At 43.5% G+C, this 24,727-nt stretch overlaps 1 protein-coding gene across 2 annotated transcripts in view; it reads left to right on the top strand.

The window, feature by feature from the left end:
• rapgefl1 (Rap guanine nucleotide exchange factor (GEF)-like 1) overlaps nt 1–18,701 on the top strand; it is a 69,179-nt gene extending 50,478 nt beyond the window's left edge. For both annotated transcript variants that reach the window (XM_030058153.1, XM_030058152.1), the window contains 12 exons: nt 1,472–1,569; nt 1,802–1,914; nt 2,904–3,071; nt 3,269–3,366; nt 3,747–3,869; nt 4,713–4,891; nt 6,610–6,700; nt 7,073–7,123; nt 9,519–9,606; nt 12,592–12,656; nt 14,949–15,003; nt 17,447–18,701. In XM_030058153.1, coding sequence (XP_029914013.1) covers nt 1,472–1,569; nt 1,802–1,914; nt 2,904–3,071; nt 3,269–3,366; nt 3,747–3,869; nt 4,713–4,891; nt 6,610–6,700; nt 7,073–7,123; nt 9,519–9,606; nt 12,592–12,656; nt 14,949–15,003; nt 17,447–17,571 — 1,254 coding nt within the window. In that variant the 3' untranslated portion in view covers nt 17,572–18,701. The remainder of the gene's footprint in view (nt 1–1,471; nt 1,570–1,801; nt 1,915–2,903; nt 3,072–3,268; nt 3,367–3,746; nt 3,870–4,712; nt 4,892–6,609; nt 6,701–7,072; nt 7,124–9,518; nt 9,607–12,591; nt 12,657–14,948; nt 15,004–17,446) is intronic.
• Nucleotides 18,702–24,727: the final 6,026 nt, after the last annotated feature.

The raw sequence follows: 24,727 nt of genomic DNA, 5'->3' as shown, positions 1-24,727 counted from the left end.
TAGTAAGGGAAACATATAAAAATCTGCCAACTAAATCGTTACCAAGAAATTTCTTGGTAACGATTTAGTTGGCAGATTGGTCAAATATCTGATAAAATACCCTTACTATAATGACTCGTTACAGTTTTTTTTTTTTTTTTTTTTTTTTTTTGCAGTGCAGAGTCAGACGTCTAAATCACTTGGACGTTTGGATCTGACAGTAAAAGTTCAGTGGTCAGTAACTCGGCCTGTGGTTTCCCAAGAAGAAAGACAGGATTGAAGCATCTCAGTCCAAAATGAGATAATCCCCCATTTTGCAAAAAGCAAAAAAAAAAAAAAAAAAACCAGATTGACAACATAACAGTCAGTCAGAAGGCGGTGAAATGAAAGCAAACCGGATCCTGTCGTCTGAACAAGAGGAAAGGTTTCAGATCACCACCAAGAACAAAGCAAAAACATTAAACAATTAATCAACTAGTCAGTCGACAGAAATTGATTAAAAATTTTGACGGTTGATGGTCAGTGATGGTTAATTGCTTCAGTCATTTTTTTTAAAGAAGTCAAATATTGTCAGATTAAGATCACCAAGATGCTGGGATTGCCTTCCTTTCCTAAATTCATGTTCTTAGAAAATTAATTTTGGGTTTTCTTTTGGCTGCTGGTCAGACTCTGGAAGCCGTTTTAAGACACATTAGATGATTCACTGATCAATAAATAATGAAAATAATCAGCTGCAGTCGTACAAAAGACACAGTTTGACGTGAGGAAAGTGAGCGGCTCTGAGAGAAAGAGAGCAGGAGAAATATCGTCCGGCCGTGAACTTGTGACATAATTTGAGGTGGAAAAGCTTTTCTAGCTGTTAAAAGTCGATTCAGAGAGTCGGGCGGTCGGACGTTTTTTGCTCCAAATCTGATTTGGGGTCAGAAAGTGAGTTTTAAAAGGTGGAAGTCTCAGCGGCTGGTGAGGAAATTGCTGAGTCACTGGTATCGATCAGCAGCCGCATGAAGCCCGGCAGATTTTCTGTCATGTGTTTGAGCTCCGAGACGATTAAAAAAAGAAAAACCAGAAAAAAAATGTGACTCACTGGCAGAGCAGCAGCTTAACACACTGAAAGTGGAAGAAAAACGGTGGAATTTCCCTTTTACAGACCTCTTCCACTCTGACACACACACATACACACACACACACACACACACACACACACCCACACACACAGACACGCACACTGTAGAGGTGCAGGGTGGGAACTGTTGATTTTGGCGGCTGGTTGCCAGGGAGGCCAGGGGTTGTCATGGCAACGGAACTGACTCAGCTCTCCATACACTTATGAACCTTAAAAGCTTGTCTAACCTTTCACACACACACACACACACACACACACACACTCTGCGTCCCACACATGGGCAATATGAATTTATGTGTGTGTGAAAATGTTTGTGTTAATAAGGTTTGTGTTATTGGTGTGTGTGTGTGTGTGTGTGTGTGTGTGCAGGAGCTGTACCTGTGTGCCGTGCAGGAGCTGAGTCGTTACCCCGAGCTGGTCGAGGACGTCCTGAAGCTGCAGAGATGGACCGAGATCCTGCACTGCCCGTACGACACACACACACACACACACACACACACACACACACACACACACGCACACACACACACACACACACACACACACACACAGTATATGTTGCCCTCCCTGAGACATAAACTACACAGTGTTATTATTATTTATTATTCATCATGAGAACCTGTGTGTGTGTGTGTGTGTGGCTGGGTGTGTGTGTGTGTGTGTGTGTGTGTGTGTGTGTGTGTGTGTGTGTGTGTGCAGGTCAGACGAGGAGAAGGAGAGCAGGAAGAAGCAGGTCCGTCCGCTGTTCAGACACTTCAGACGCATCGACGCCTGCCTGCAGCCCAGAGAGGCGTTCAGGGGCTCCGACGAGAGTACGGCACGCACACACACACACACACACACACACACACACACACAGCTAGCTTGACCAGAGCATTAATGGCACATTAAAGCTGCGTTTTGAAGAGGTAAAAGTAATGGGAATTTCATTTAACACAAACAAACAAACAACTAAACCCACATGATTTGGGTCTTATTTAAGTAATAAGTCTATATTATTATATTACATTATATTATATTAGATCTTATTCTGTTGTACTCAGATCTTATTCTTTATTTTTTTTATCTTTTTTTATTGATTTATTTAATCTGTAATCTGTGGATACTGCTGAAAAACTGCGAATTTCCTGCGAGATGAATAAAGTATCTATCTATCTATCTATCTATCTATCTATCTATCATTATATTATATTATGTAATGAGAAAACTGGCCAACAAGGTGAAAAAGTTACCTTTTTATTTCATTGCGGCTTTAATGACGTGGTTATTGAAGACTAGTCTGGTGCCATAATGCAGTTTTCACTGGTTTCAGTGTTAATCTGCGAGTTAAAACATTTACTGAGGGAGAAATGAAGAACTAAGTGAACGAGCAGTGAAGCGACTTTAAAGTCTTAAACTGCAGCTCTCTCTCTCTCTCTCTCTCTCTCTCTCTTCTTTTCTCACTTCACAGTAAGAGAAGGAAGTGTTTGGGAAAAGAAATGAAACAAGAGCGAATGAAATTGTCCTCCAGTTCCTTTAATGAATTTCTGTCAGCTGGACCGTCTGGCTCTTTTAGCTGTTGGCTTCTATTTTTGACTGATGAAGGATTTTTTTAAATGTTAATCCAAGTTCCTATTTTTTTTAAATTTATTCACTTTTTGCTTTGGCTCTTCACTGCGGAGATGGAGTTTGTCTTTTCTGTCACACTCACTACCCAGTTCTTCTTCTCCTACAGCAAATGGAAAGCCGTGACACAGTGGATATGGACTGAATAGTGTGTGTGTGTGTGTGTGTGTGTGTGTGTGTGTGTGTGTGGCATCAGTCTTCTGCAGGGTGTACACTCCGGATCATTCCTACGTGACGATCCGCAGTCGCCTGTCCTGTCGGGTCGGAGAGATCCTGGCTCTGGTCCGGGAGAAGCTGCAGTACAGCGAGGAGCAGCCAGCGCTGCCGGGGAACCTCATCCTGGTGGCCGTCACGTCAGCCGGAGGTCAGCACACACGCACACACACACACACACACAATCATTTCATTTATAATATTTATCCGTACAGATATCTGAGATTTATCATCGATGATTTTGCAGCAGTAACAGCCAGCCAGTTTGACATTTGTGTGTGTGTGTGTGTGCGTGTGTGTGTGTGTGTGTGTGTGTGTGTGTGTGTGTGTGTGTGTGTGTGTGTGCAGAAAAGGCAGTGTTTCGGCCCAGTGACGAGGCCGTGTTCACCACGCTGGGAGTCAACACACACCTGTTCGCCTGTGAACCGTCTGAACTGGACTCACTGGTGAGGGAGCAGCTGATCGGTCGATTGACTGACTGACTGATTGATTGATTGATTGATTGATTGATTGATTGATTGATTGGCCAGTTGATGGAGTGACTGACTGATTAGCAGATGTGACATGCAGCAGGGATTATTCCCTGCTTAAGTATAAACCAATGACAGATCAGCTCGGGAGAGGAGAGCAGGTTCATGTGATGGGAGGGTGAAACTGTTTTTCCTGGTTAGTGTGTTTCTCTGTTGGTACAGTGTGATGTCATCATTAAAGGTTCCTACAAGAAGATACAGTTGTTTTGGGCCTTTATTGTGAAGATATTTTTAATTTTGTTGAAACGTTCTCTAAAATAGAAAAGTGACGTAGGATTTCATTAACTTGTGCCCAGCTCCCTCTCCCTGAGGAGATCCACTGGACGCCAGGCGACAGCAAATTACACGACATGTCGGCGGAGGAAGTGGCCAATCAGCTGGTGGTGTTCGACTGGGAGCTGTTCAGCTGCGTGCACGAGGTCAGTGTCACCAGATAGATGGTGACGGTACACATAATGTTTATTCTGCACTTAATACCCATGTGAAAATACAGAAGCCAAGCAGCAAAATGAAGCAGAATGATTTGTCGTAGTTTATACTGTCCTGAATCTGAATCTTTGCATCCGAGCTTTGTTCAAACTCACAAAAATTATTTTAAATCCTAGTGGGGATCCCAAATTTCCCAAAGATCCCAAACATGTCCTGCTGAATTCCTGGGAAATGGGAATGAAATGATGCCCGAGACGTGTAAAGATTGTTTATCATCTTGGGTTTGAATATTCAATTTGGTAGACGTGTGATGTAGCTTCAGTGTGGAAACAGAATATGCATGTGCCATTAATATAGTATATAGATTTTTTTAAAATATAATTTTAACTTAAGAGAAAATTTAAAGGGAAAATCACAGTTGAAAAAAATTGAAACAACTGCCGCCTTCATTAAAACTCACTTGAGTTCTCAAATTCTGCCTGAACCCGACCCTACCCACCATTTTCGGGTAGGGTCGGGCCTAAAATGTATGTGAATTGGTCGGGAAGGGTCGGGCTTCTGGTTCTGGTTCTGTCTCTCACTGCTGCTAGAATTTGAGCCACCGGTGCTGCTAAATAATGGCGAATTTGGCGATTTTTTTTTTCCCCCTCCTCTCTTTTTTTTTCAGGCTTTATCGGGCTGTCAGGCTTTAAGTTGGGCTAATTAGTCGGGTAGGGTCGGGCCTCGGGCTGGCCCGGTATGGCCCGGTTAGGGTAGAGTCTTAATTTTCAGGCCCGATGAGAACTCTGTAACTCTCCTCTGCGTCGTCTCTTCCTCGTTGGTGTCTCCTCCAGGTGGAGTTTGTGTGCTACGTGTTTCATGGCGAGCAGGCACGCTGGCGCCCCCTGAACCTGGAGCTGGTACTGCAGCGCTGCAGCGAGGTGCAGCACTGGGTCGCCACGGAGATCCTGCAGTGCCAGTCGCTGCCCAAGAGGATCCAGCTGCTGCGCAAGTTCATCAAGATCGCCGCGCTGTGAGTCACACAGGAAGCACACTGCAAAAACTCAAAATCTTACCAAGATTATTTGTCTTATTTCAAGTCAAAAATGTCTTATTACTAGTCAAAATATCTCATTACACTTAAAATAAGACATGAACACCTCAGAAGTAACTTGTTTTTAGACAATTTTCACTTGTTTCAAGTGAAAATTCACTTGAAACAAGTGAAAATTTGCTTGTTTCACTGGCAAAATTTGTTTCTTGTTTCTAGCTCATTTTCACTTATTTCAAGTGAATTTTCACTTTTTCCACTGGCAAATTTTGCCAATGAAACAAGCAAATTTTCACTTGTTTCAAGTGAATTTTCACTTGAAACAATTGTCTAAAAACAAGTTACTTCTGAGGTGTTCATGTCTTATTTTAAGTGTAATGAGATATTTTGACTAGTAATAAGACATTTTTGACTTGAAATAAGACAAATAATCTTGGTAAGATTTTGCGTTTTTGCAGTGCAGAAGCGTTCAGTCGGTGGCCTCCGTCACTCTCAGGGCTCCTCCTGGACGAGCTCGTCTCAGGAAGTGATGCATGATTTTCTCACATGTGCAGCAGGTTAATCAGCTGTCTGTAATTAGCTGCTCCTCCCACTGCTCCAGGTAAATCAGTAAACTCTTTGAATTTTGTGTTTGAAATCAGTGGAAGGGGTGTGGTTACACCTGCTGCACAGGTGAGCCTCATCCTGACTGAGAGGCTGTGATTGGTGGAGATCATCCTGCCTCACGGAGCTGTTTGAGGAAGACTTTGGAAAAGGACTGAGGTCATGAAGCTTTAACGTTTCTCTCTGGTTTGTTGTGGTTCCTCTGTGGTGGACCTGAACCCAAACCTCAGATCTGCAATGAAAACAAGGAAAAAATCTGCGAAAACCCAACTAACAACAAAACAACAACAAACAACAACAACAAAAAACAAGTAACAGAAAAGTACAGTGATTGGCCAGTGTGTGTTAGGTAACCACCCAGCTTCCTCTTCTGATTGGCCCGTTTCAGAGACACTGTTTTCTTAAAAGACAATTTTGGCAAAACCACAAGCAGTAACTATAAACATGGGACATCCAAACATTTATAGCCATAAACATTTTATATAATAGTATAATAGTTTTGTCTCGAGGATAAAATCATCTGTGGTTTGGGAATAAACGAAGAATTTCAAGCTGTGAAATGTTTTCAGACATGGATTTGGAGACAAACTTGTACTTGGACCTTGTTGTTGTGATCAATTTAAGAACATCTTCCTCTTGTTTTCTTTCTTAACAAGAATGAATGGCAGCCGATGGTTTCTCACAGCACAGTGACATAAATCATCACAGAGAACAGGAGGAAGCGCTTTCTCCTCAAGTCGCTGTGATTTATGAGCCGAGTGTTTTCACAAAGTCACATCCACGGCTTTTTATCAAGCAGGACTTTGAACTGAGTCAGCGCCTCAGCTGATTGGACGTTTGACTTTGTAAAGTTTAGATAGTAAAAAAAAAAAAAAAAAAAACTGAAAGTAAATATAGAAAAACTGATAAAGAACAGCATGCATTGCAAAATGATTGGTGGGAGTGTGAGCTGCATGTAAAAAGCACTAAATGACACCAGTGCTCTCCTTTAGCTGGTCTCTCCGTGGTTCATGCTGCATTTTCTTTTCTTTTCTGTTCTTTTCTTTTTTATATTTTCTTTTCTGTTTGTGCTCTAATCTGATTTTCCTCTGTTTCAGCTGTAAGCAGCAGCAGGACTTGCTGTCGTTCCTCGCTGTGGTTTTGGGGCTGGATAACCCTGCTGTGAGCCGCCTGCGCCTCACCTGGGAGGTACGTGCGCACACACACACACACACACACACACACACACAAACACACAGTGAAGAAGAAGTGCCTTGTCCTTTCTGCTGTGGCATCGACATGCTAGTTTTTTCCCCTCAAACTGGTTAAAGTGTTTTGATGGATCCTCACACCTGCAGCTAAAGGCAGAGCCACATTTAAATTTCCTGTAGTGGGCGGAGCTTTAGCAGCCGACATGCAGCAAATACAATTTTTAAAAAATTAAAATAAAATAAAAGCAAAAAACAGTGGCGTCTGTAATGCAGGTCGGTCAGTCTGTATGCTGACGATGTCTCTCTCTCTGTTTCTGTTTCTGCTTTTGTGTGTGTGTGTGTGTGTGTGTGTGTGTGTGTGTGTGGTCAGGGTCTGCCGGGGAAGTTCAGGAAGCAGTTTCAGCAGTTTGAAAGCACTGCGGTGAGTGAATCTACTGGTTTTTTTTTTCCACAATGTGATTTGATTTGTGATGTTCAATTCAAGCAGGCAAATCTAGAAAATAATCCACAAAACGTCCAGATATTTTCTATTTGATGTGATGCTGCATGCAAAAAAAATTATATCTTGACATTAAATATTTCATTGAATATACAGTAAGTTTGATGTAGCAACCATCAGATTCTGACTATGCGTGTGACATGAAGAAAATCTGGGTTTAAGGGTTTATAAATTAACAGACTGTGAGGCTATTTTAAGGCAGAAGAAAGACTTGATAACATCTGCTGACGTGAAAATCGAGCCCAGAGAGTTTGACTGCAAAATGCTGATGTAACATCTGCTCTCACAGAGTGTTTGCTGACGAAAATCAAAACTAAAAAAAAAAAAAAAAAATAGAAAAATATCTCAAATCTGCGGAGCCCCTCCCTGTCAGTGTGAGAGCGTTTCAGAGACCGTCCAGTAAACATCGCCCGCTCAGTCTTTCCTCTGAGGCATTTATTTGTTTTTATTTTATGTTGCATTTTAACATCAACACAACATACCACACACATTCTGACACTCGGATTAAATGTGAGATTAAGCTCTTTAAAGCACTGAACAGTTCTTTTGTTTTTATTTTAGTTCATTTTATTCATTTCTTAAACGGGCGTGTCGTGTTTTGCAATGGATCCCTTTCAAATGCGGTGAAGCTCGCTTTGCCAATAAATGGATAAATAAATAAATAAATGCAGCGAGTGTCATCTTGACAGTAAATCCCAGATTGCCTTTTGAAAGGTTTTTAATCCGGCAGCAGTGAATTAGCCTCAGCGGTCTGATATGCGTAACGTTGCGTAACCCGTCTGGCTGCGGCAGCGGTTGCATAATGTTACCGAGCCGGAGGAGAGTAATTACTCACTGCTGCTGATGAGCGTGTGTGTGTGTGTGTGTGTGTGTGTGTGTGCAGCTCACAGTGCACATCTCGAATCCAGATCACAGCTTTTGTCATGTCTCAGCTCCTCTCTCTCTCCTCTCCTGCGGCGCAGCAAACCCCAATATACACAAATTAGATTTATTTATTTACTTTGTTTTGTTTGTTTGTTTATTTGTTTTGCCTCAAAGTCTCATCAGCTGGAGGATCATCACTAGAATATAAACTCTGAAATTCACAACAGATCAATATCAGCATGTAAACAAGCCTTAAACAAATTCAGGCGGGTTGTTAGATCACATGACATTAGATTAGATCAGATCAGATTACATCACATTAAATCAGATTACATCACATCACACTGCATTAGTTTGTATCAGATCCAGTAAGATTACATCATATCACATTAGATTAGATTAAACCAGGTCAGATACATTAGATTCATCTGGTCCAGATTAAGTTACATGACTTTAGACCAGACAACATGGGATTAGACAAAAATGGATTACATTAGATTAGATCAGATTAAATTATATTACATTACATCTGACTAGACAACATTATATTGTATTAGATTAATTGTGTTACATTACATCAGATCAGATTATATTATATTACATTACACTAGATTACATAATATGACATTATATTAGATTAGATTAGATTAGATTAGATTACATGACACAGTTTCATATTAGCAGCCAAGTCGCTGGGAAAACATGTCGTCATTTTCGCTCAGCTCATGTTCCGTAACGTTTCCTAACCTTAACCAAGTAGCTTTGGAGGCTAACGAGCTAACGAAGCTAATGAACGTGAAAGCAGCTAATGAGCTAACGAAGCTAATGAACGTGAAAGCAGCTAACGAGCTAACGAAGCTAACGAACGTGAAAGCAGCTAACGAGCTAACGAAGCTAACAGTCTAAATGTTGACATGCGACAGACCAGCTAACGAGCTAATGAAGCTAACGAACATGAAAGCAGCTAACGAGCTAACGAAGCTAACGAACGCGAAAGCAGCTAACGAGGTAACGTTAGCTAACAGTCTAAATGTTGACATGCGGCAGATTCTTGGTTCAGAAACGTCTCAGTCTGTTTGTCGGTTTACAGAAATGTGAACATTTTACTCTGGTGACTGGGCTGGTATCAGATTATCACCTTAGATTAGATCATGTTTGATTAACCAGACACACCAGATCAGATTAGCGTAGATTATAGGGTTGGGATTGAGCACTCCTTATGTAACCTGCTACTCGACTGATTTTTCTTGTTTGAGTCTGAATAAAAAATTATTTCCCCTCTGGCCAATAAAGCTGTCAGTTCCACCTGGATCCACCGGGCGGTGCTGTGGATTACAGAACCAATCACTGCTCATCTTTAATTGGTTCAGAGGTACATAACGGGGTTGTTTGTGTGTGTGTGTGTGTGTGTGTGTGTGTGTGTGTGTGTGTGTGTATGTGTGTGTGTTAACAGGACCCCTCCAGGAACCACAAGTCCTACAGAGACCTGATGAGCAGCCTGAGACCCCCATTGATCCCCTTCACACCCCTGCTGCTGAAAGGTGCACACACACACACACACACACACACACACACACACACACACACACACACACACAAACCCCAAAATAAACATTTTCACTCATGAGGAAAGGCAAAAAATAATCTTGTAATTGGAGCATCTCTCTCTCCCTCCAGCTGTAGGCCAGATGTGAAGCTCCTCTAACACACACACACACACACACACACACACACACACACACACACACACACACGCTATGTGGTAGACACATTAGCAGGCAATACGCTGTAGCTCCGCCTCGCTAATTAGCACTTCTGGCTAATCATCTCCATGTTACTACACACACACACACACACACACACACACACACACACACAAACGCGCACACACACACACACACACACACACACACACACCTGCCTGAAGATACGCACATACACACTGACATATACCGGCCCTTGCATGTGTTCACACACACCCACACACCCACACACACAGACACACACACACACATACACACACACACACACACACACACACACACACACACACACACACACACACACACACACACACACGTTTAGCTACTTCAAAGGCACGGCTCGCTCGTTATTTTGCTCTCCTCTGCTCTTATTGTTCCTTTTCATCTCATCATCCAGTGCTCTCATTTAACTCAGCAGGTGTTCACACACACCTGCACACACACACACACCTGCACACACACACACACCTGCACACACACACACACACACACACAGCAGGAGGTCAGTTACCTGATGTAAAAAGCCTCCTCTCTCTTTCTTTCCTCTCTTCTGCTTGCTCAATCACAGTCTGTGTCCATGCACACACTCACTCACACACACACACACACACGCGCACACACACACACACACACACACACACACACACACACGTGTTTCCCAGTGTAAACATGAGTCTGCTGCATGTCTTTTCACCCCGCGTTGCGTCTGTGACAGATTGTGTGTAAATGCAGTTGCAGAGTTGCTGCTGGTGTTTTAGGGCGTTTGAACGCATCACTGTCAGCTTGAGCAGAAACAGCCAATCAGAAGCGAGCGGGGGCGGGGCCAACATTAATAAACAACCAGGAAAGGAGCGCCTCCCGAGGAACACGCGTGTGGTCGCTGTCGTCTGACGAGCTGAGGTCATCACGTGTTTCTCTGCTGCCTCAGAAAGTAACAGGAGCATCAACAAAACAAAAAGTCAAATCAGGAACCTGCAACAAAGTGACACATGGAACGTTTCTGTGAAAGGAATCAGTTTGTTGAATAATCGAACAAAGAAACCAAAGAATCCAAGTTAACAGTTACATTTAAAAGAACAATTAAAGCCAGTATGTTAAAGAAATATAATGAAATATGTTAGTTATGTTTGATTGTCATTATGTTGTCATGAAAAGGTATAGTAGCCCATATGTATATAAAAAAAAAAAAAAGAAAAAAGAAAAAGTTTAAATAGTATAAATTGAATTGGAACTCGGGAAAAAGAATGTGACTGTCGGCAGCTATTTTATTTTATTTTATTTTATTTTATTTTATTTTATTTTGTTTTATTTTATTTTATTTTATTTTATTTTATTTTGTTTTATTTTATTTTATTTTATTTTATTTTTGTTTATTTTGTTGTTGTTGTTTTAATTTAAGTGCTTTGCAAATTGATTTTTTTGGGGGGGATAAAGGGGCAGATTAAATAAGATTATTCGTCTTTCTGCTCCCTTTCAGTCAAGATTTGGGAATGTTGTGTTTATAGTGTATTGTTTTTTGTTTTTTTGTTTGTTTGTTTGTTTTGTTTTGTTTTTCAATGAATGAAATAAAATTTTAAAAAAATAAAATAGAAATAGAAAATAAAAATCATGTGCAGTGATGACAAAACGGTTTAAGAAATCCTTTAAATCTGCAATAACCCATTAAATATGTAAATGTATGCAAATTGATTGATACATTTCGATGAACTGTATCTTTGAACGGTTTTAAAACAAAGAAGTGATGCACAGGTCCGTCTGAAAACCTGATTTACCGTGGATTTATGTGCATATCAGGATGCAGGGACTGTATTTACTATATTTCACTTTCAAAAACTGGAAAACAACATTTCCCAGGATGCACCAGCGGCGGGAAAAGTGTGTAGCGTGTAGACATCAGGATGATGTCGACATAATCCTGCCGCGCTAACAGGAACGTACCGTTGGTGTGTGTTTGTGTGTTTTATGGTTGAATCTTCCGTTGAATTCCAGTGAAGCTGATCAGTTTCTTGTTCTGCTTCACCGGCGTTCCTGTTTCCCGTTTTCTCCAAAATGGCGTCTGCAGGCGACAGAGAAACAAACTCCTGTCTGGTTTTTCTTCGCGTCGCGGCTTTGGATCCTTGTCGAAGTGGGTCGGCTCGCTCCGTCAGGTGGTACTCACGCTCGCACGGCCGCACCTCCTTACCCCCGACCCGGCCGGCACGCGGCGCCGCCTTTCAGACGACACTAAGGGCAAAAAAAAACACCCACAAGAAACCGGTTCTTTAATCTCAGCGGCGTCCGACTCGATGATTTCAGATTAAAAAAGCCGGAGCCTGGAGGAGGTGTGATGAAACTCCAGCTGTACGGATTAATTATACATCGTGCAGGTAACGAGCGAGCGGGCCGTGATGTTACGTGTTGTCATAGCAACGGTAAAACGCATCCTTTTTTCCATCTTTTTTTTTTTTCTTTTTGAAATGACGTCGTCCCGGCGTGTGTTTGTCAGGCAAACACATCGTCTGTGTGCAGGAGCCCGAGCCACACACTCGGAATGAGATTCTGTGTGTGTGTGTGTGTGTGTGTGTGTGTGTGTGTGTGTAGGCAGCCCTCGGCTCTCCGTCTCCATGGTAACGCAGCCAGGCTGACAGACACAGATAAAGAGACACTTTCTTTCTACCTCTATCCATATGTTAACCAGTGTAGACATGCTGTTATGTAACCCTACCCCTCTCTCTCTCTTCCTCTCTCTCTCTCTCTCTCTCTCTCTCCCTCTCTCTCTCTCAGACTTGACGTTCCTCCATGAGAGCTGCAAGACGTTTCACGGCGAGCTCGTCAACTTTGAGAAGATGGTGAGTGACGCAGGACAAAAAACAAAGCCCCACACAGCTCCTCAGTCTGAAAGGGCTCGTGTTTCTTTTTGGATCCTGCGCCGCTCTAACTCTTACCCTGGAAAAGTCTGGAAAAAGGTTCTGATCACTTCCAGGTCTGGAAAAATGAGGGGGGGGGGGGAAGAAAGTCTGGAATAAAGATGCTCATTTCCAGAGTCGTGTTTCGATGTGCGCTTGTCTAAAATGTCTTTTTCGTAAAATCAAAACGAATAAATCACGATGCGTTTTTCATTTTGAACAGGCCGTGTTTTATTTTACATCGACAGTTCAAACGCCTCCAGTTCAGCTCCAGTTCACCCAGTCACCCACTCAGCCAGGTCATTCTGAGTTGTTGGTGAAGGACATTCGTAGAAAAAGTCAGAAGTAAGAAAATATTGGGGAATCCTGTGAATCTGATCTCAGTGATTTGTCTTCATTCAGCCTCTGATCTGACCTGGAAACAGCCGCGTGTGCAGGGTTTGGCGCTGTGGCTCAGAGTCTGTATGCAGATTATTAATCAGATTGAGGATTATAATAATAATAATAAAAAAATAATAATAAAACTTTATTTGTATAGCACCTTTCATACAAGAACTGCAGCTCAAAGTGCTTCACAATATAAAGAAGAACATTTGAAAACACATTAAATGAAACATTAAAAAGAATAAAACACAGCACAGGGTGGAATTAAAAAGAAAAGGCTAAAAATTGAAATAAAATTTGAAATAAAACAAAAGATGCAAATAAAACGATAAAAGACAAATAAAACAGGAGCTAGTTAAAGGCTAGAGTGAAAAGGTGGGTCTTTAATCTTCTTTTAAAGATGTCTAGTGAGCTGGCTTCCCTGATGTCTGAAGGTAGTGTGTTCCAAAGCTTAGGGGCGTAAGGAACGAAGGCGGCATCCCCAATTTTCTTTTGACGGTTGTAGGGAACCAATAAGCCAGCAGCTGATGATTGCAGTGCTCTTTGGGGTGCAGAGCCAATAAGGGAGTCGGCAATGTAGCTCGGTCCTAGCCCATGAAGTGCTTTGTATACAAGTAGGAGAACCTTAAAGTCAACTCTAAATGTTACAGGGAGCCAGTGTAGGGCAGCTAATGACCGGACTAATATGCTCTCTCTTCCTGGTTCTGGTTAATAAGCGAGCAGCAGAGTTTTGGATGAGCTGAAGTCTGTCAGTAGTTTTCTTTGGGAGGCCGGTAAAAAGTACGTTGCAGTAGTCAAGTCTGATTGAGATAAAAGCATGTATCAGTTTTTCAGCATCTTTTTGATTTATAAATTGTCGCACTTTAGCAATGTTCCTAAGGTGGAAGAATGATGTCTTCGTCACCTTGTTAATGTGAGACTTAAAACTAAGATCTGGATCCAATACAATGCCAAGACTTGTAACCTCAGATTTAATCCAATTCAACTACCAGAATTTCCCTGGTTGGGATCAATAAAGTATATCTATCTATCTATCTATCTATCTAAAATTTTCAAATTTTTAATTCCTGAATGCGCACTAAATTTTGACGGTTTTCCAGTAAAAATGGTCAGTTCAGACAGCAGGATCCCAAAATAATAATAATGATGATAATAATAATAATAATAATAATAATAACCTTCATTATTAAAATCGGTACATCAACACCATGTGATTCTACTTAAAGGTGATAAACTGTAATTTAATTTTCTCTCCTGTAGTTTCACATTCACTTCCCACTGTCGAGCTTCCCTCAGGAGGGGTGTAGTTGTTTTTTTTTTTTTTTTTAGTTTTTTGGTTCATGTTACTTTATGAAAATGATGACGTGTGCGTCTGCGGAGTCACGTGACCTGACCCGCAAAAGGGAAAAGGGAAGTTCAGGAGGTGAAAGGAGGTGGAATCGAGACACGAGAGGAGGCAGAAATTAACAAAAAATTAACAAAAAAAAACCCTTTTTTTTTTGTTACAGCTAAAAGCAGCTGCTTCTGCCTCAGAAGGAAAAAAACATAAACATTTTTTAAAGGTAAAAAAGGACAAAATGCTAAAAAATGATTCAGAAATTTGCACTTTAACACAAACCAAGAAAATTTTAAATAAAAAACACCGACTGGAGCCTCCCAGCTGCAGTGGAAAAACATCAAAATGAAATGTCAAGCTGTCAATGAGGTCGTTGGCGGGGGAGGGGGCGGGGTTAGCAGAGGGGGCGGGGCTTCGAGAATAAACACTGATGGAGGGAAACGACAAGGCTCTTCCTGTTTTCCTCCTCCTTTCACCTGCCATCTGTCATCCCCTCTTCTTCTCCTCCTCTGCAGCATAAAGTGGCAGAGATGGTGAGGACGATAAGACGCTACCGGAGCACGCAACTAGGTGGGACACACACACACACACACACACACACACACACACACACACACACACACACACACACACACACACACACACAATGGGCATATTTGCTTTACAGAGAGTCGCTCAGTCGTTCAAACACGCTCCATCTGCTCCAACATGCACACACACTCACATTCACACATGCTCTCTCGCCCCAACTCTCTCCTTCACACACACACACACATCATGCATGAATACACATGTGCATGCCAACACATAATCTAATGAAGCAGGCATGTGCAGTTATCTTCACAGATGCTCCTCTCTCTCTCTCTCTCTCTCTCTCTCTTTCTCTCTCTCTCTCTCTCAGACACACATACACACACCAACACACACACACACACACACACACACACACACACACACACACACCTGTCTGGGTGAATGAGCGTTACGAGGCTCCACCCTGCCTCTCCCCCTGTTAGTACAGCACAAGCCTCAGGGCTCACACATGCACACACACACACACAAACACACACACACACACACACACACACACACTGCAGATGCTCTCCCTCCCTCTCTCTCTTATACACACACACACACACACACCAGCTAGCATGCTAAGTGTTAGCCGTGCGTGTGCTAGAGAGGCTGGACGCTTTATTATTATTATTTCAAAAGTTTCCCACAGACAGGAGCGACGTCATTGGCTGAGTCGAACCTCAGCGGGCGGAGCCACAGAACCAGTTTTTTACCGGGCAGGATGTCACACACACACACACACACACACACACACACACACTGAGCAACAAGAACAAAACTTAAAACACATCGAGGGTCCCCATTTCTTTGCTCCAGGACCCCCGGAGGGTCCCCGAACCACAGTTTGGCAGTTTAGCTGCTTAGCCCAGCTGAACCTCCAAGTTCAAACCAGCCTCATCAGCCTGCAGCTGTGTAGGTTAGCAGATTAGATTTGATTTAATTTACATTTTTAATAAGTTACTGCAGGACAGTTCAGATTTAACTGACAGAAAAAAAAACAAAAAAAAACAGAATTTCATGGTAGATCTAGAAAAAAAATATTCCTGGGGTTTGAGGGTGGCATGGAAATTTTATGGGGTGGCAGATAGAGAGAGAAAAGAAAGAAAGAAAGAAAGAAAGAAAGAAAGAGAGAAAGAAAGAAAGAAAGAAAGCACAGAGCGTTTGAATCCAGAGCCTCCAGTTTGACTCGGTTCTGATCTTCTTCTGGTCGGATCAGTGATTTTCTTTCTGTCTCATTGAAATAAAGACAGAAAAAAAAGAGAGAAAAAAAAGAGAGAGAGGGACGGTCCGCTGTCTCGTCTCATGACACCTTCATTTGCAGTCACTTGTCCTGTAAATTTCCAACCTCCACCTGGGATGGAGGCCGGGGGGTGGCCGGGCCTGATTTCAGGGTGGCAGCTGCAGACCCAGGCCCCCGCGGTGGCTCCGCCCCTGACCCCGCCCCTGACTCCGCCCCTGGATACACACATCAGGAGCTTACCCCATGTCCCTGTCAGCTGAGTCTAAACAGTCCTCATGTTCACACCTTCAGTTACTGCAGTTTTAAGTTTTGTTCTTGTTGCTCTGTGTCGCTGCCAAAAAAAAAACAACTGGTTCTGTGGCTCCGCCCACCGAGGTTGGACTCAGCCAATGACGTCGCTCCTGCCTGGTGGCCCATTAAGAAACAGTGAGGCTGACTGGTCACACTGGACAGGCGGGGCGTCTGAGATCAGGGTCGATGAAGGAAGAGGCTGGTGAGGTGATGTCTCTCTACGTCTGACGATAATCTCAGATAATCTGTAATCTGTCACTCTCAGCTCCAAAAGAGTGAACTTGTCCTTTAATTTGAGGCCGTTTTTCAGGCTCTGCTGCCGCGGCGACAGGATTTGTTTGATTTCAGAGGAAAACTGCTGTGATAACCTCATATAGAGCACTGTGTGTGTGTGTGTGTGTGTGTGTGTGTGTGTGCGCACTGCAGTGGTGTGTGATGACAATAGACTTGCTCCCTCATGATTAGTCTATCAATAGACACACACACACACACACACACACACACACACACACACACACACACAGAGCACATGTATGGTGACGCATAGACGAGTAGCTGCAGACGTTATGGAAAAGGGGAACAGCGTGTGTGTGTGTGTGTGTGTGTGTGTGTGTGTGTGTGTGTGTGTGTGTGTGTGTGTGACAGCCTTGTCTCCAGAGAGCAGGTCTATTGTTGCTTGCTGCTGCAGCGACACACACACACACACACACACACACACACACACACGCACACACACTTAGAGAGATGTTTGTCTCCATCTTGTGGCGAGGTTGTGACACTGCGCCGGTTTCCACGGTGACCCATTAAGAAACACTGTGTTCTCTCCTTGATGGACAGATGCTAACATCAGCTTCTCTCTCTTTTTCTATCTCTCCTCCACTCTCACTTCCCTCCCCCCCCCGGTAGCCATGGAAACGGAGCCCTCCCCCTCCCACCTCCAGACCAAGGCCTACGTCCGCCAGTTACAGGTGATCGACAACCAGAACCTGCTGTTCGAGATGTCCTGCAAGCTGGAGCCCAAAGACATGTAGAGAGAGGAGAGAGAGAAGGAGAGAGAGAGAGATGGAGAGAAGGAGAGAGGGAGAAAGAGGGGGAGGTATCTGGAAAGAGAGGAAGAGATGGGATGGATTGACAAGAAGGGGGAGAAAGGCGGTCATGTTCTTCAAGATACTGCTGTCCAAAGACAATAATACAAGGAGTGACGAGGAGAGAGAGAGAGAGAGAGGGAGAGACGGAGAGAGAGAGAGAGAGAGAGAGAAGGAGGTCCGGGGAGGTGAAGGAGCATCACATTGGACATGGTTTCTCCTCCTCCTCGTGCTGTATCTGGAACCCAAAGACATTTCGACGAAGGGGAGCATCAAACTGGACGACTCCTCTCCTCCACGCCTCATCTTTTCTTACGCCGCTCTCTCTCTCTCTCTCTTACACTCCTCCTCCTCCTCCCTCCTTCACCTCCTCCTCTGTCAGCAGCTGTCCAGTCTCATCACTGCCAGTCTGTCTGCCTGCCTCATTCCCTGTTTGCCGGTAAACCCCAGCTGCGATTAGGACAGACGGACGGACGGATGGAAACGCGGTCGAGAGTTTGAGCGACCGTTTTCGGCGGGTCGGACTGAAGCCCCGCCTCCACGTCGCAGCCGGGCCGGGCGTGGCGTGTCGGCCTGGGAAGCTCAAAGGATCCAGGAGGCGACGGCGGCCGGCGCTCTTAAAAGCCTCAGCCGCAAATCATCTTGAGTTTCCTGCTTTTTTTTTTCAAAAGCTGCTAGTCGTCTCCACGGCAGGAATGTTTTTCCGGGGCTGCTTGAGGTTTTCCAGAACCTCCAGCGAAAATATGTTCTCGTTATCGAACTTTTAAGTCTCCGCGGCGTTGTCTCGTTGAATCGTCCCGGAAGCGCCCGAGACCTTCGCCAGATCAAGAATAAATATACAAACCTTGAAATGTGTCTAAAATTCAGCCGAGGGGCGACAGGCTGTTGCAGAACGTTTTTGTCTCTGGTTCGGCCGTGATCACATAGGAGCCATTTTTTTCTTTCTAATAACCGGTGAGCAAAGCAGCCGTGAGCGTTGCCGTAGGAACGGAGAGGTCAAAGGCTGTAAGAGGTGTCGCGTCTTTCTTGTTTCTGATTGGTGTGATTATCTCGGTTTAAAAAAAAAAAGAAAAAAAGAGGATGATGTTGTTGAAATAGGTCTAGACTCCTGAACCAAAAAATTAAAACTGAAATATACAATTAATGCCATGAATGTAGGGAATGAAATAACTGCTAAAGCGCCATCGAATGGGATGAAGTTTGGCAGTTTTTGGTGCCATCTAGTGGTCATATTTTTCAACTGCGTTCACTGCATTTTAGTTTTTTGGTTTTTTTTTCCCCTTTCATGTGCAAAGAGATTTTTCTACACATCCACATCTCTAGTTTCAGGGGTTTTGAGAACGGAGGACGGTGGTGGCGTTCGTGTCGAGGAGGAGCAGGAGTTTGGGGCTGAGGCTCACCTGCAGTCACAAGGAAAACCTGCGCAAAACTCTGAAAATGAAAAAAGCCTCCTATGTGATCACGGTCTAAGAAGTTTAGTTTGATTATTTGATCTCGTCAAAAGAAAACTGCTGCTTTAAAGTTCCCCCTCTGTTCTGCAACAGTCTGGCTCGCCGCTGTGCATCAGGCCTGCAGGGTTCACTCTTTTATTTAGTTTTGTTTTTGTTTGTCTCTTTACTCTGCACTGGACAGAGCCGCCATGCTAAAAGCTTCTCTGACAGCTAAACGTTGGAACAGCTGCTTTCACAAACGCTCACGCTGCTTCCTGTTTTTTGTGCCCCGCCCCTTTTCCTCTTCCTTCCTGTGGCGGCTGACCAATCGGACTGGAGACAATCGGACAACCTGACCACGACCTGCTGAGCTTCGACCCCCCCCCCCCCTCCCCCACCCAGCCCACCCTCACGGCTCTTCATCTACTGCCAAACTGCTGGCTAACGGGTAAAAAACTGCAAACTGATCCGTGGTTCGTCGCTCCGCGGGGCGACGCTGGACGACAGACTCTGGATTATAACTTTGTCACTTTCGAGGACGCGCAAACGCTGGTTTTTACATCGGTGTCCTCGCCGGAAATCTTCTCTCGGAGGACGACGACGGTCCCTCGGACAGAGCTGAGACCGAGCGAAACCGGTGAACTGATTCTCTCCAAACAGCCATTAAACCCCGTGAGACTGAAACTCGTAAAACTGCTGAGACCCCGGAGAGGAACTCAGCTGAAACCAGTTCAGATTATTTTATTTTACGCTGCTGCTTGGACAGCAGCGGGGATCTGATGATGAAGCGAAGGATCTGAGTGCATCTTCGACTTGATGATGAACAGTTATATATACATATATATAAAAAAAAAAAAGGTTTACATCCATGGCAGACGCTCCTGAGTTTACACACTGTCCACACGGCACTCGGATATTTGTCATCTGAACTAATAACCACATAAAACGTGTGGCTGAACAGATTTTTTTTTTTTTTTTTTTCAGATTACATACTGTTATCAAACACCTTGTCTCACATCAGTGATGGACAGCAGACTCCCAACAACTTAACAACAAAAACAGAGTTTACATCAGCTGACTGAAGCAAAAACAGACAAAATGTCGGATGTTTAACGGGACTGAACTCACATGAATGGTGAACGTTGAGATTTTCTGCCTTTAGTTTACATCGAGGCAGCGAAGGTCGGTCTGACGAGTCTTTACATCGTCACATTAAAGTCACAAGGAGCCGAGAAATGACTACAACATATGAATAGCAGCAGTAAAAATACACTAGAATCATTTTCTTACATTGTTAAATAATGTCTCATTTGTCTTTTTTCCTGGTCATGATGTAACTTTAACTTGATTTGAGGCGTGCATAAAAATCCCTACCAACAACAGAATGACAGATTTTTGAACAATTCCCCTCCCATCATATCAGCAAAATTGTGAAATCTGACTTCTTTCAAAGCGACGTGAGTTGCGATATGGCACAGTGACGACAAATTAAAACCCAGTTTCTTTTCCTGATGGTTGTATCCCAGGTTAAGTTTGACGAAAACACAACTTTTGGATTGAAAATGTTGTTGATTTTATCAGTCCTGCTGTTATGTGTCGTGTTTGGTAGCTCTGTTCTGATTGTTGTAAAATTAAAGCCCATAAAAACACGTGAAAACATCCAGTCCTGACCTAAAGTCCTAAAGCACTTCCTGCCAACCTGCTGAATTTGGAAATCCCATCTATTTTCCAATTAAGCAGCAATTTTGACGCAAGTTGTTCGCAACTTGACAGCAAGTTGATTGATTGATTGACTGATTGATTAGTTGTATGATTGTCTTATAATTCGATGTTCTGTGCGAACTTTGTTGTCTTAAAAAAAGCAGCTCAGTATCAGCAGGTTTATCAAAATATTTAAAATAGGTAAATAGTTAGCCAAGTAAAACCCGACATGAGAAACACGTCAAATTACCGAAGCAGGATTCCGTCAAAATTTAATTTCCTTGTGACTTTAATGGTCGACAGTAAAAGCTCTCAGAGAGTTTTCAGTTCATTTGGACACACAGTCAGCTGACAGTGCGGTGAGTCTCAGCTGCCAGATCACACACACACACACACACACACACGCTGAAATCTGTTTCATATCCATCTGAGCGCCGGAAATTCCTACTAAATGTCCCGGACAAAACGCACCATCAGCAGCGACGGTGCGTTCACTGCACGGCGGGTCTGCAGACTGCCATGGATACTGCGGACCACCACACACTTTGAAAAAAAATGGACATGAGCCGTGGTGCGTTCAGGGACCGGCGGTGCACAGGACTTGTACCGCGCCGGTTCGGGACGATGCGGACGTCGGATGTGACTGAGTGTAGATGCTGGTTTTCTACCGTTCGTAACAGAGGAACACGTTCTGTCACCACGAGGTTTGTGTTGTGTTTCTAGAGTTAGACGCAGTGGTGATGCAACTTTTTGTTTGCAGAGGATCAACAAATTATCGGTAAATAAATGTCGCTCACGGCCTCGTAAGATCAGACAGTAGAGAAAAAAAAAGAAATTCTGGGACGTTCAGCTCGAGCCGCTCGACTCGGCCCAAACACGCTGATTCTCTCTAAAAACGATCATAAGCTACTGAAATCGATAATCAAACGGCAGCCAGTTATGCTGACGCGGCGTACCGTGTGACAGCAGAGCAGGAAGTTGAACACACACTCAAAGTGGCGGCAGGATTCAGAGGGAAACAAAACAAAAAAAGAAAAAAAAACAGGGCTGGATACTGACTGGTGTCGCATCTAAACGACCAATCGGCTTTGGCGATCGACTCGATTGGTCCTCCACCTGGGATTGGCCGCTCGCAGCGCAGAGCTCTCCCGCCATTGGTTGAATCGGTGGCCGGCGGACGGCTTGGCCTCGTCGGTGTCCGCCGCAACGAGGAGGAGGGACTTCCTGTTTGGCGAACGGTTTGGCCGAGGCAATAACAGACCTGCAGGGCGTCACGTGGTTGATCGACTTATTTGCATCAACAAAGCACTTTTGCCTAACCTCAGGGCGAGCAACATGAGGTGTAAACACAGAGAGAGAGAGAGAGAGAGAGAGAGAGAGAGGTTTTGTTTACTCTGATGCTATTCTATTAGATTTTTAGTCGAGTTCAGTTCAGTTGAGTCCAGTTGTGTTGCGGTTGATTGCTACTGTGTTTGTACAGTTGATCACAGTTCAGTCATCGTTGCTATTATAATAAAAAACCTAAAGAGTCCTGTTTTTATTCTGCCACCAGGTCCGAGTCCACCCGTCGGGATTATCATTTGCTTTATTTAGTCTGAGAGTTTGCTTTCGTTTTGCTGTGACTGACAGATCCGCCGCGCTCTTTTCAACTCACGTCTGAAGAGTTCCTCTCCAAACTGCTATATATATATCTATACACACATATATACATTTTTTACAACTTTAATATTCTGTATCTCTGAAATATATATTATTCTGTAGGTCTGTAATAATCTTACCATTTCGTCACTCAAGGACTTTCTTACTATGCTTAATATGATGCCATCATTTGTTTGAAGTTCCTGCTATCGTTTTTTTTGTAATAACGGGTTTTTCTCAAAGTCGTTTCTGATTTTGGAGCGGAACTCTTCAGGCGGGGTTCATTGCATCAGGCCAGTTTGACTCACCTGAAGGGCGCGGGGGGGGGCGTTTGTAAGAGTGTCTGTAGGTCGGAGGTGTTTGGACGGGTTGGGCTCAGGTCTGGTGGCTGCTGACACTTTGTCATTCCTCATCTGTACCATAGCATCCCACCGCTAAAAGCTTCGTTTGGCTGCTCCCGTCCAGAGGCGAGCCCGCCTTCCTACACGCCGAAGGTTTCTCCTGCAAAACTCAAAATAATAATCCACTTCAGACCGAGATCTCTCACCTCAGAGTCATTAAATATCTCTGAAACCTAGAGGATCCGGTCTGGAGGGTCGAACATTCTGCACTCCAACATTTAAGTCATGTATTTCCAGTGCACGATGTCTTATTTTGGAGTAAAATTCCAGCGCTGGCTGAGACCGGATGAGAGGACAGCGAGCTAAAGCAGCGCTGTTTCCTCCTCACGGTCCATCAGAGCTCTTCAGATCGCTGTCAGGATTATTAAAGGGGACGTGATGTGTGTGGTGAAGCGGCTTGTTTCTGGACGGGACACTAACTGCAGAACTTATCCATTTTGACAAGCTTTTATATCTTGAAGGGAGCCTTATAAGTTTATTTTTTCTCAAGAAAAAAAAAAAAAAACGTGCCAACAGGATGAGATCATTTCACTGTTTTCCACTGCAGTTTGGAATAAATTGAAGTAAATGGGTTAGTGGAAGTAAATTGGGGTTAAAGAAGAGGTAAATCGGGGTTAAGTCAATTATGGTTAAAGTGGAAGTAAATGGGTTCAAGTGGAGGAAATTTTTGGTTAAAGATGAGTTAGTGAAAAATTGGGGTTAGAGTGAAAGTAAATGATCAAAATTGAAGTAAACTGGGGTATAGTAAAAGTAAATGAGTTGAAATTGAAGTAAATTGGGATTAAATGAAAGTAAATGGGTTGAAATTGAAGTAAATGGGGGTAAAGTGAACGTAAATGGGTTAAAATTGACAAATTGGGGTTAAAGTGAACGTAAACAGGTTGAAATTTAAGTAAATTTGGGTTATAGTTAAAGTAAACAGGTTGAAATTGAAATAAATTGGGGTTAAAGTGAAAGTAAACAGGTTAAAGTGGAAGAATGTTGGGGTTAAAGTAAACGGTTCAAATTGAGGTAACGGGGTTAAAGTGAAAGTAAAGGGTTATAATTTGAGTAAACTGGGGTTATAATTTGAGTAAACTGGTGTTATAATTTGAGTAAACTGGAGTTAAAGTGAAAGCAGACTGGGGTTAAAGTGAAAGTAAAGGGTTATAATTTGAGTAAACTGGGGTTATAATTTGAGTAAACTGGGGTTAAAGTGGAAGTAAAGGGTTATAACTTGAATAAACTGGGGTTATAATTTGAGTAAACTGGCGTTATAATTTGAGTAAACGGGGGTTATAATTTGAGTAAACTGGGGTTATAATTTGAGTAAACTGGCGTTATAATTTGAGTAAACTGGGGTTATAATTTGAGTAAACTGGCGTTATAATTTGAGTAAACTGGGGTTAAAGTGAAAGCAGACTGGGGTTTAGGTGGAAGTATCTCACTCCGGTGGCAGATTTTTTTCCCTGCTGCTTTGAGAAAAAAACGTTTTGGGGATCCCAGATTTGATGGAAAGGCTTGTCCAAACGGACACTTGGGTCGCAAACAGAGACGAGTGTGAAACCCAGCGAAGATGACATCATCCCTCGGCTGCCGGTGGCTCTCTCAGGACCGCTTCCTGGGTGGCGGGCGGCCCGTCGGGTCGGGCTGCCCGCTGTGTTGCCTGTATGATAGCGCTGAACCGCCTGTACATAGCGCTCCACTGTACATAGGCAAATAATACGGAGACTCTATTTTACGTATGAGCTGCGAGAGGGCGACTCAAGCTAACTCAAGGAGAAACATTTGATTTGGTTTTTCTTTTGTAAAGGCGACAGGAAGTGCGCAGCGACGACAGACGGAGAGAAAAGGTCGCGCCGCTGTCATGGAGTTCGGTGACGACGGCGACGCCGACGAGTTTATGAATTGTACAGTTAAATCTCCTCTTCTGTTGTTTTACTGTTTGGTTTG

This window comes from Myripristis murdjan, chromosome 8 (genome assembly GCF_902150065.1).
Source record: "Myripristis murdjan chromosome 8, fMyrMur1.1, whole genome shotgun sequence".
Lineage (NCBI taxonomy): Eukaryota > Metazoa > Chordata > Actinopteri > Holocentriformes > Holocentridae > Myripristis > Myripristis murdjan.
The sequence above is the reverse complement of the archived record's forward strand: the minus strand, read 5'-3'. Positions and strand labels throughout refer to the sequence as shown.